This window comes from Silurus aristotelis, assembly GCF_946808225.1.
Source record: "Silurus aristotelis genome assembly, chromosome: 6".
Taxonomy (NCBI): Eukaryota; Metazoa; Chordata; class Actinopteri; order Siluriformes; family Siluridae; genus Silurus; species Silurus aristotelis.
The window spans coordinates 1,943,305-1,956,055 of record NC_139579.1 but is presented as its reverse complement, the minus strand read 5'-3'; the positions used below and the strand labels follow the sequence as shown (position 1 = coordinate 1,956,055).

The following is a 12,751-nucleotide window of genomic DNA, read 5'->3' as shown; positions in this document are numbered from 1 at the left end:
GTACACACACACGCACGCATGCTCGTAAGTAAGTAAGCCACTGTGCACTATAAGCCTTAAAGTCGGACTTCTCCTTGTCAATGGTGTGTGTGTGTGTGTGTGTGTGTGTGTGTGTGTGTGTGAGTGTGTGTGTGTGTGTGTGATTTCTCACACGGGTGCATTGTGAAGGTGGAGGGCCGCCTGTTCTTTTCTCGCCATCCTGTGTGTTTTTCCGATTTTTGTCCCGTAATGTTACCGTGGTTATAACAGTTTTGTTCACGGTTATGCGACGCGCCTGGCTTCAGCATATATACACACACACACACACACACACATGCGCACACGCACTGCTGGGACGTGAGGAAATTTCTTATTACCGTTTTACTGACCTATGAATATCTTATAAAAGGAAATGATTAAAAAAAAAAAAACACACAAAGAAAAATTGCTTTTTTTGTATTTCTTTTTTTCCCGCAACTCTTCCCCGACCTGCGGAGACTCGAGTTGGAAACTGTTGGTATTATTGCAAATAAACATGGCTTTCTAAAAAGGCTCACGCTTTTGATTCTTTATTTCATCATCTTTTATTCTTGTTCCTTACAGTTCCTTCCAAACTACATGTTCAACCTCCACATCATAGCGTCACATACTTGTGCACATACTGTAACAGCGGTGAAGTGTGCAGTGGGAACGACAGACTGGTTCAAAGTGGAGGTTGGACTGCATCAAGGATCGGCTCTGAGCCCTTTCGTGTTTGCAGTGGTGACGAACAGGTTGATGGACGAGGTCAGACAGGAGTCTCCTTGGACTATGATGTTTGCGGATGATATTGTGATTTGTGGTGAGAGTAGGGAGCAGGTGGAGAAGAGTCTGGAGAGGTGGAGGTACACGCTGGAGAGAAGGGGAATGAAAGTCAGTAGGAGTAAGACAGTACATGTGTGTGAATGAGGGGGAGGGCAGTGGAGGGGTGCGGTTGCAGGGAGAAGAGGTGGAGAAGGTGGAGGAGTTCAGATACCTGAGATCAACAGTGCAAAGTAATGGAGAGTGTGTTAGAGAAGTGAAGAAAAGAGTGCAGGTAGGGTGGAGTGGGTGGAGAAAAGTGATAGCAGGAGTGATTTGTGATATAGAATTTGTGAGGGGGAAAGTTTATAGGACTGTGGTGAGACCTGAGATGATGTATGGTTTAGAGACAGTGGCATTGAGTAAAAGACAGGAGGTGGAGCTGGAGGTAGCAGAAGATGTTGAGATGTTCGTTGGGAGTGATGACGATGGACAGGATTAGAAAGGAGTTCATTAGAGGGACAGCGCATGGATGTTTTGGAGACAAGGTGAGGGAGGTGAGATTGAGATGGTTTGGACACGTGCAGAGGAGGGACAGGGGGTATATCAGTAGAAGAAAGCTGAAGATGGAGCCACCGGAAGGAGGAGAAGGGGAAAACCAAGAAGCAGGTTTATGGATTTTGTAAGGGAAGACATGCAATATGTTGGTTTAAAAGAGGAAGATGTAGAGGACAGGGGGGGTCTGGAGATGGCTGATCCTCTCTGGCGACATCTAATGGAAGCCGCCGAAAGAAGAAGAAGAAGAAGATGATGATGATGATGATTATACACAATCATCTGCTGTTTCTTACAATATCAGTTGTTTGTCATGTTGATCAAAATCTATTACACATCCCCTAAATAATCATAACCCCAAAACATCAGTTAACTGCATGTTATAAATGAATATAAAATGGTAAAGTTTAATTTTATATATTGGATCAGAATAATTTTTATTGCCGAGTATCATGGATTGCATGTACAAGGAATTTGCCGTTACATGAGGCAGAACAGAGGCTGTAATCCAGTGGTACCGCTCGTATTCACTGGTCTGGAAGTGGAGAACAAACCCTTTCCCGGGCTGAGACACGCTAGCTAGCATGGGGTTGGTTGACCTCCTCACCATGTCTAGCTTTTCTTCAAAATTGATTTGTAATCAATTTATTTTCCTCTGTAGGCATAGAAAAGTCTAACTCTGATGTATTAATATGTGCAGAGCTACACACGTGTTTTGTCAGTCGAACTCGGCTGTAACAGTTTCCCTCTAAACAACCAATCAGAGGACGGAAAAATGCTGATGCTATTCTGGGTCAGCGAGCTGCCCTGCGAGGAGAATCTGAAATCTGATTGGTTGAAGAAACAGATTTATTGGTAATATTTTAAATGGTAAAAAGGCCAGCAGTACTGATTCTGAAGGCCCTGGGCAGAATAGATTGACATGGCAGCACATAGAGGCTGAAATCTGATTGGACAAAAAATCTAACATCCACATACACGTACTGGAAGCAGTGCAGCCGAGAGAAACACTACGAGATGATGAGAATAAATTAATACAATTTCATGTAACAAATATTAGAGTTTAGGTTGTAAATGTAGGTCAGTGCTTCTGATAGTGTTTAGACCATCAAAGAAGGCTTTTCTATCTATCTATCTATCTATCTATCTATCTATCTATCTATCTATCTATCTATCTATCTATCTATCTATCTATCTATCTATCTATCTATCTATCTATCTATCTATCTAAATAAATAAATACTATAGATGTGGAAACGCTTGAGCTGAAGAGTGTGAGAATGTGAGAGTGACTGTGAAACACTTATTGTACACTAGGGGTCGCTGTAGTCAAACAAATTAAAACGTCAAAAAGCGTGCAGAAAGAGACAAAGCTTTGGTGAGAGGGAGGAAAAAAGGAAAGCACTAATAGAAAATAACGAAATTATATACAGAAGATTGCAGGTGGTCAGATGAATATTTATTCTGTGTTTGTAAAAGAGAGAGAGAGAGAGAGAGAGTATTTCAATTTGCCATCCATTAGATGGATAAAAGAAAAGTAAGAAATGATAAAGCGAGGAAGGGAAATGTCTTTGAATAATGTCATAATATCATTTAAAAGTTACCAATAAAATATTTTTAGTTTCATTTAGTAATTATAATTATTATTGGTGGTTGATGATATCTGTTAAAACACTGTTTTCCCCAAAAAGAAAGAAAGAAAGAAAGGAGCTCTAACCGGGTGTATTCCTTATAGACTCATTTGCATATCTCCTACAAAGAGCCAATCAGACGCGGCGGTTAGAGGCCCGACGCGCCACGCCTCCTGTTCCTCCTATTGCCCCGCCCCTTCTTCATTTATAAGGCGCAGTGTGAGAATTGTAGCTGCTTATCTACAGTTTATCGTCATTCACCAGACCTGCATTTACTCTACTACTCATACTACAGCAACTGCAGCTTTTGGAACTCCATCAGCTCTTCTACCTGCTTCACTGTAGGAGGTAAGCCTGAACCCCAGACTCATCATCTTTAACATCATCATCATCATCATTATAGCAGGTGGAACTTCTTCCATTTCATTCTAATGGACAGGAAACTTCAGTACTGTAGTGTTTCTTCCAGCTCACATCTCCATGTTCCAGCACAAATCCTCAAACACCAAGCAGTAGCCCAGTAAACTTACTCTGAAGATATACAGTATATGGCCAAACGTTTTTGGATCATCTCATCTCATTCCACATTTACTTTAAAGTTTACTGTTATAATGAGCTCCACTCTTCTGGGAAGATGTTCCACTAGATTTTGTGGAGATTCATTCATCTGCAATGGTGTTAGTAAAGTCAGGTACTGATGGAGGTGAGAAGGTGAGAAGACCAGTCAGTGTTCACATTCATCCAATAGGGTTTATAGCAGGAGATCTTCCAAAGCAGCATCTTTCTGTGGGTTTCTTCTGGGTTCTATGGTTTCAGCAGGTTGAAATCATGCCGCTCCAGATGAAGCATGCGAGCCCTCTGATAATGGGAAACGCTGTGTGTTTAATTCCCCACACCCCAGTTCTATAGTGTAGAGTTGTATAAAGGTATATAGCGTGAGGGCGAGGTGCACGTGCGTCATACGTGCCTGAGACACATGACCTCGAGTAACCTCTATCGTTTGCTTTACATAGGAAGGACAAGAAACCTGAAGTCAATTCTGCCAGCATGGAGTTTTCTCTGGTACGTGAACGGCTTTATCTACTACATCCCCAAAAAACAAAACAAAAAACCCTCTAATTGCTCTCTCTCTCTCTCTCTCTCTCTCTCTCTCTCTCTCTCTCTCTCTCTCTCTCTCTCTCTCTCTCTATCTATCCCTTTAATTAATTAAATAATTTATTATTTTGTTATATATATTTTTTTTTTACATCAGGAACGAGTGCATAGGGGGAAAATAAAATCCATCAAAAAGTGCAGTTAATTATTTGACATCACATGTTGATGTTTACAAAGTCATTTCCGGATAAACACACACACACACACACACACACACACACACACACACACACACACACACACACACACACACACACTCTGTCCCAGAACTTGACTAATGATGTAGTTGAGTTATTTTGTGTACAGAAAGTGTGTCCTGTAGTAAACCCCACACACAGAGAGGCAGCGTGTGTGTGTGTGTGTGTGTGTGTGTGTGTGTGTGTGTGAGAGGATATTGTGATTGTAGTGAGCGAGTGTGTACGTGTGTGTTTGCTCACTGGCATGAGCAACGAGTGACACGTCAGAGAGTAAACACTTTGGGGGTCTGAGCTGTTTGAATATTTAATGCTGACTGTAGTTATTCTGCTCATAGCTGGAGTTTGCTTTATAAATTTTTTTTTGCATGAACTATCACAAAGTCTTCAAACTACAGTTTTTAAATTTAAGTCATGTGTGTGTGTGTGTGTGTGTGTGTGTGTGTGTGTGTGTGTGTGTGTGTGTGTGTGTAGGCTCACCCTGTAATTAAAGCCTTCATGTGTGGTTCTCTGAGTGGAACCTGCTCTACTCTGCTCTTCCAGCCGCTGGATCTGGTGAAGACTCGTCTACAGACTGTACAGAACAGTGCACAGCCCTGGTGAGACACACACACACACACACACACACAGAGCACTCACTACACATGCACACTAACTTCATCACAGTGAGAGTTGAAATCTGCAGAAATTGAATTCATTAATAAATGAACAAATGAAGGATCATCATCAGGATGGGAACTGTTGTTTGATTAGTTACATTGATATTTGCTGGGCGGGAACTGTGATGTGATTAATTACAGTGGTTCTGTTTTGGGGCTTTAGTGTGTAACTCTGTCATTTGCCCTTTTCTCTGTTTTAGTTCAGGAAGGGTTGGCATGGTGACCATCTTTCTCACAGTCATGAAAACCGAGAAGCTGCAAGGACTTTGGAAAGGCGTCTCACCAGTGCGTATCTGATACACACGCACACACCTACATATACTGTATTCACACACTAAGGCCATACGTATGTGCACCCCCTGACCACACCCACACAGTTCTTCCAAGAGACTCAATTTTAAAGAATGTCTTCTAACACATGTTCACCAAGAACCTATGGGTGTCATGGTCAGGTGTCCACATGGATGTTGACTCTTATGTACACAACATTGCCTTTATTCCAATTCTGTTTGTGTGTGTGTGTGTGTGTGTGTGTGTGTGTGATGTAGTCATTTGTACGGTGTATCCCCGGTGTGGGAATCTACTTCAGCACGTACTACAGTGTGAAGCAGCGGTTCTTCAGTGACCGAACTCCTCATCCCGTGGAGGCCATACTGCTGGGTGCTGGAGCCCGGTGTGTAGCGGGGGTCTGCATGCTGCCCATCACAGTCATCAAAACTCGCTTCGAGGTGTGACTGCGAATGATGTGAATTATGACATGGAGTGTGTGTATTGTGTGTGATGTGTGTGTGTGAATGATCAATTTAACTGTAGTGTGTGTGTGTGTGTGTGTGTGTGTGTGTGTGTGTGTGTACAGAGCGGCCATTATAACTACAGCAGTGTAGTCGGAGCTCTTCGCAGTGTGTGTCAGACAGAGGGTCCGAGAGCTCTGTTCTCCGGTCTCACAGCCACTCTGCTCCGAGACGCTCCCTTCTCTGGCATCTACGTCATGTTCTACAGCCAGGCCAAGAACATGCTACCTCAAGGTCAGCACCTGTGTGTGTGTGTGTTACACCTTTGTGAACATCAGATGTCTCCATAGTGACAGAGGCACAAACAGTTTGAAGACGTTTTTGGTTCTAAAAATGGCAGAATGTTAGTGCTTTGTCTATAATGAAACAATCGTGTGTGTTTGTGTGTGTGTGTGTGTGTGTGTGTGTGTAGAGATAAGCGAGTCGGCGTACGCTCCACTGGCTAACTTCAGCTGCGGCATCGGAGCCGGCGTGTCGGCGTCTCTGCTCACGCAGCCTGCAGACATGGTGAAGACGCTCATGCAGGTGAATCCTCATCGCTTCAGGAGGAGCGCGGACGCTCTTACTTACATCTACACGGTAACTCCTCCTCCTCCACCCTACAGCCTTATCTCAGGCTCTCACACAAAACAAGTGCTGCTATCAGAGAGAAAAGTCCAAGTCACACTGTGGAGGGACGTATGAGGGGACACGATACCAGACACGATTTTCTGTGTAGTTTGTGTCAGCGCACATTCGCTTTAGTACTGATGTAAGCGATGTTCCTCGGTCACGTTATTTGGTGTTCTGCCCTTCCATGGTGGAGCAACAGGAAGAACAGGTGTAGATTCATTCGGATTAGATCTGAAGCAATATTGCCACCGTAACCTGAGCAACAGAAAAATCCTGATCCTAAATATACCTAAATACCTAAATATAAATATATATCAAAATATATATATAATTATCAATGAAAAAAAATAAATAAGATTTTTAATTCGTCATACATTGGGGGCGAAACAGTACGCAAAATTCACTGTTCGTTACGTGCCTCAGGTTTTGAGTCAGAAATGCAAAACATGAAACTGCTTTTTAAATGTAAAAAAATTTGGTTTTTTTAATTTATTTTTATATTTACATTTTTATTAACCTTTTGTGAACAGTTGAACATCAAAAGAATTGCTTGCTTGATTTAAATAAAATAAAAAAATACATAAATCAATTAGAATAAATAAAATTAATGCAATACACTTTTTAAAATATAGATTTAAATATATTATAGATTGACTAAATAAAATTAAATAACTGGAGAAATTTTTTTTTTTTACATTTTGTTAGACCCCATTTGTTTGGTACAGGTGTGTGTGTGTGTGTGTGTGTGTGTGTGTGTGTGTGTAAATTTATTTCATATTCTAAATATTCTACTTATTTCAGCAGACTGTAACAAACGTCCTCATTCAATTTATTTATTCATAAATGAATGAATTCCATTCATCCTACTTTCATTCGTTCTCTCTCTCGATATGTGGAATTGTCAGGAATTTTCCCATTTAAGGCCAAACTTTCCTCACAAAGGGGCATGGGTGAAGTTTTCCTTTCCCATCAACGAAGTCCACACCTGATGAATATCATTCCATTTAAACAGGTAGAATTGGGTGTGGATTTAATTGGTTGGAATGAAAACCTTCACCCACACCGGCCCCCTGGTGGAAAAAGACTGTTTCAGGAGGAAAATTCTTCAACCTGTCCAGAAAACGCGGAAGAACGATTATCGCTGGACTGCCCTAAAAACGTTGGTGACGAGACGTGGTGGAAATTCCACACGTTGTGTTTTTGCGTAACGGATCGAGTCGTGACACGAGTTACAGTTACTGTGTATAACTTTTACATACGACCTGTTACATCTGCCATGCTGTCTTTAGTTTTTATCCATTTCTATTTACGCCGATCCCTCAAGCGTCTCGCATCTTGAACATAAATGACCCTTTTTCACCTTTTTTTGTCTCGGACGCTCCGATGTCTCGTGTTCCGTCTCGTCCGAGTCGTTAAAGCGGGTCCGAAGGTCACTCAGTTCGCTCGCTCTTGAGATCTCACCACTCCGGGTTACTTTAGTACACAGACTGGAGATGGTTAATGTATTAAAGTTCGCCAGGGCACACGTGGGCATTCATTCATTTTTTCCATCATCAGAGATGTAGAAGGTCTGCTTTGTGATTCAGGTGAATTGGTTGTAAAGGTGTGTGTGTGTGTGTGTGTGTGTGTGTGTTTCAGGAACAAGGCCTGGCCGGGTTTTTCCGCGGCGCCGTGCCTCGCTGTCTCCGCAGGACGATGATGGCGGCGATGGCGTGGACCGTGTACGAGCAGCTCATGACTCGAATGGGCCTCAAGACCTGAAAGAGAAGATCTGAGCAAACCAGATCAATGACATGTCAGTTAAAGCAGAGGGTGAAACGGAAAAGAGAAAGACAGTCGTGCTCGAAATATGAAAGAATTACAGGTGGTGAACGGAGAGATTTTTACTCGGGTCGATATGAGAGCAATGTGCGGGGGAGAAGTCGGAGCCCCCCGATAGACAAATCGTTTGTGATTTTTATTTAGAAAAAGGGGCAGCATGAAGATCACAGTAACCCATAAACCTTCTGTGGGAGAGCTACGCTCATGCTCATTTAGTTTTTTCCCCAAAAAACACGCGTGTAAACGAAGGACTCCGTGTCCATGAGAGCGTGACTTCACCTTCTGTACAAACCGAATGAGATTTCAGCAGCAATCAGGAAAACTTCAGTCTTCTTCTAGAAATGTTTAACAGCTAACTGAAATGTCCACCATTTAAGTCACGTGGTTACGAATTCCACACGTTATGGCCAATAGTGTGTGGTTTTTTTGTTTTTGAGAATTTGCGTGTTATAAATGGTTCAGATGTTGAAGAAACTAAACCAGATCATAGGAGATCATACCAGATCATTCACTAAAATGAACTGTGTGTCTCCTGTTCTCATTTGCAGGACTGCAGATTGCAAACTGTGTATAAATGTTTATATGTAACTTTTTTTTTTTTTTTTTTTGCACGATATCACAAATATAGAGATCTATAAATGTGTATATGTTCATTTATACGTGTTGCGAACTAAAATAAAATAAAGAACATTCTCACATCACGCTTTTGTTGTTTACTGTCTCAGACATGTTTATCTGCAGGTCAGATAGGCAGGTGGTTACAGAAGTGTTATTCAGCACAAGCTGAGATCTTATCTCACACACACACACACACACACACACACACACACACACAGAAGAAGAGGATTGGATGTATAGAGGCTGCAGGAGATGGAGGATTAGAGCTGTTGTGTCCTGTAGCGTTTCACAAATGTAAATAATCTACATCAGCTCCACACTGCAGGTCATGTACAGTGATGAATACAAACATCTGGATTGTGAGCCACAAGTTCTGATTTTAGCATCTGGTCAGAGAGAGTAATTGGTTTGAGTAGTAATTGGTTTGAGTTAATGAAAAAAGAAAATGAAAAGAAAATGAGTTCACAAACTTCATACAAAAGTATTTTCCATATTTTTGTTTTTCTGAAATCCATATGTACATTTTCTTCATAGTTCACAAACGCAGATAAACTCCATCCAGTCCATCTGCAAATCTGATTAGGAAATTAAACTCCTTTCAATCGAGTTTTCAGATCGTCACATAATCGCCCAACAAATATTAAAGGCTTTAGCTAAAAGCTGAGATTAGCTAGTTAGCGAGGAGCTAGTTAGCGAGGAGCTAAACAGCATTAAACACCAGTCTCACTAAACTCCCTCATGTAAAGTCAATCTTCGTTCTCTTGTTTTCTTTAATTCATGTTCATGAAGCCATTTTAAAAGGAACATTCTAGAAAGTCGCTTATGTGTTTCCATACGCTAGCACGTAACACTTATTAATTTCTTTTTACTTGGCGAATGTTTTTATGTGGAATACCTCTGTTAAATGCTAGCTAGTCAGATTTCCGTAGAAAAACGCACGTTACTTTTCAAAAATGTTTTGTAGGAGAATTAATTTACTCATATAAAGTTATTATTCTGCGGTGGTCCGATGGCTGAGGTGATTTACTACAATATTGGTGACCATTTTAGTATTTTTTACATTTTACACGGCATGTATTTATGACGTATCGCTAAATTCCTGTATGGGCCACTCGACACACATGATGGCCTAGTTTTCATCACGTGTTCAGGGTTTTTTACAGACATTGATAAGAGAAAAGGACGGAACACACACACACACACACACACACACACACACACACACACACACACACACACACACACACACACACACACACACACACACACACACACACACACACACACACACACACACTCTGATGAAACACATGACACAGTAATAGTGCATACCAGTAGTTTCATATCATTCTCTGACGTCTTCTCTATTATGTAATAATTAATTACTATCTATTGCTATTTATATTTATTTATTGTAAGAAACAGTATTGTATGGATACTACTTCCATAAAATGCTAGTAAACATCTCCTCACAGAGAATTTCTCCATATTATTGATTCTATTGGTTTTCATTCATAGTTAAATTCCTCTAATCTGGAAAACTCCAGAAACAACAATTGTATTATTGCGTTTCGATGAACCTTCGATTTTGCAGTTGCACTACTGTCAGAGTAACACTAGGAAAACAGAGGTAAACTAATCAACGACATTCCGACCAATCACAACGTCCTCACGATGTCCAGCTTTTCTCGAAAAGGCCGTCTTGTAAATATCCTTGTGAGTGTCTCTGCAAACAAATCAATTTTTTCTCCTGTCACTCCTCTGGAATTTAAAAAAAGAAGCTCTGACTAGTGCGGTTTTTGAACATCCAATGGAAGGAGGTGAAAATGCCGACGTTATTGAATGCCTGCTGGATGTCCTCGATGTCCATCTGGAAATCTGACTGGTTAAAGCAAGTTTTATTATCGTGTCTTTTTGAATCTGCAGCTATAAGAGTGTTAGTGAAGTCAGGTAGTGATGTGGGTGAGGGGAGGAGGTCTGGGGTTCAGTCAGCACTCCAACACGTTTAACCCGTGGAAATCAGATCTTCATGGAGCTGGCTTTGTGCACAGGAGCATTGCCATGCTGGAACAGGGTTGGGTCTCCTAAGTAATGTCAAGTAAAGGGAAAATTTCATGCCACCGCATCGAAAGACATTCTGTTGAACTGTGAAAAATTTGTGGAAACAGTTTGGGGGAAGAAGCACATACGAGTGGAAAAGTCCATTTTTATAAACTTTTGTCCATATAGTGTATATAATGTATACACACACACACACACACACACACACACACTCTTAGATCTTTTGTTAACAATGGAGCAATTGCTTTAATATTTCTACGTTAGGAGTTTGGACCATGATCACCTCCTCCACACAATCCTCTCAATCACAATCATCTTAGTGCACTTCTCACACACATGATGATTATTTATTACTACGTTCATTTATTTATTCTGCATCTGATATTTTTCTCACTTATTCATATTCCGTCAGAGAAACGTGTTCAGACCCTGAGCACACATTGCATCCAGAACGTTCTATCACACAGCAAACAGACAAAGTTCAGTGTTTCGCAAAAAGGAAAAAAAAAAACACACGCCGTCTCGTCTTAATATGGTCTCTGTCTTAATATGGACACTCCGTCCTGTGTCTTAATATGGGCCAGCTGTCCGTCCGTCCGTCACACACCGAGTGTGTGCAGAGGGTAGAACATTTGTGAGGGACATCTAGTGGTGTAGTACCAAGAACACCACATTGTGAAATTTGGTCAATTCAGCTCAAAGGCTTTAGGATGGGCAAAACTGGGAGAGAACGTACCTTCAGATAACCGACTAACGTAGTTATTAATCCTCGTTCACGTGAAGAAACTTCTGGATCAATCCCACGAACGTTTTCAAGGAATGGAATGTGACGTTTGCCTATTAGTATTAAATTAATTGTAACCATTAACGAAACTCTGCGTCATCAGAGGAATTAAACACTCAGAGGTGAGACCACAGATCACTGATAACAAAATGTGCACGATATTTCCAATCTAACATCCAATCTGACCTCCAGTCCCAACATGGGAGTCGAAGGGAATTTCATTGATGCTGTTTTCTTAGAAAGAAACGTTCACTCACGGTTTAGTAGAACTTGGTGATGGAAGGTGAAGGGTGAGAGCTCTTTGTTGTTCTACAATGACTGCAATAACACTGTAAAAAAGGACACGTGTAGGACCACCATTTAATTTCACTGGTTGCTTTTGAGAAGTAGTAGTGATCTACAGGAGTATGAACTTCTCAGAGCGAAGCCAGAATGTCCAATGAAGCCACTGATGGTTTATATTTTCATTTTGATTAAAAAAAAACCCCAGATTTCATCATTTTCATTTGCAAAAAAAAAAAAAAGAATAAACACAACATACAACAAGGACCACAAAAGTCAAAGAGCTGTAAAAATTCTAACATGCAAATTAGATTTTCCATTAAAAAATGTTTCAATTACAAATAAACATCAATAGTATTTCGTAAGATAAAAGAAAAAGGCATGGTGTGTCCTACTACAGGCTTCAAGGATTAAACATTTATCTCCAGACCGGTTTAAACCAGTTTACCCGTCCTGACCCCTCAACCTCGACACCCTCTCCACGTATCACGCCGACCTCGTACACACACCGCCGGTATTCTTCTCCTAACAAACTTACACACTCCAACACACATCCAGCAGTGATCACTGATATCACTGATATCCCTCATAATATACTCCAATTCATAAATTTTTCTTTCCTAAATAATATTCAGAGGTGAAACGTGTCATCACTGCGCACACATTGCGTCCGGAACGTTCTATCGCTCAGCAAATAGACGTGACAAAGTTCAGAGTGTTTCTCAGAAGCCTTGTCTGCCATTGTCTTAATATGGTCTTTGTCTTAATATGGGCCAGTCGTCCGTCACACACCAGGCCCCTGAGTGTGCGTGTATGTATTGTAGCATTA

At 41.1% G+C, this 12,751-nt stretch overlaps 2 protein-coding genes across 4 annotated transcripts in view; both read left to right on the top strand.

Annotated features, from left to right (window-relative positions):
* txn2 (thioredoxin 2) overlaps positions 1-12,751 on the top strand; it is a 149,989-nt gene that overhangs the window by 61,224 nt on the left and 76,014 nt on the right. The window lies entirely within an intron of this gene.
* slc25a38a (solute carrier family 25 member 38a) lies at positions 3,169-8,885 on the top strand. Of its 3 annotated transcripts, none has more exons than XM_083545329.1 (8): positions 3,169-3,293; positions 3,959-4,007; positions 4,769-4,893; positions 5,154-5,238; positions 5,502-5,681; positions 5,810-5,978; positions 6,157-6,269; positions 7,995-8,885. In XM_083545329.1, exons 2-8 carry the CDS (start codon positions 3,993-3,995, stop codon positions 8,115-8,117), a joined length of 810 nt encoding a protein of 269 aa, XP_083401455.1. In that variant the 5' UTR covers positions 3,169-3,293; positions 3,959-3,992; the 3' UTR covers positions 8,118-8,885. The 3 variants fall into 3 exon arrangements, with proteins under 3 accessions (XP_083401455.1, XP_083401453.1, XP_083401454.1); XM_083545327.1 differs by having other exon boundaries at positions 3,170-3,293; positions 6,157-6,323; positions 7,995-8,884; XM_083545328.1 differs by having other exon boundaries at positions 3,174-3,293; positions 3,963-4,007; positions 6,157-6,323; positions 7,995-8,884.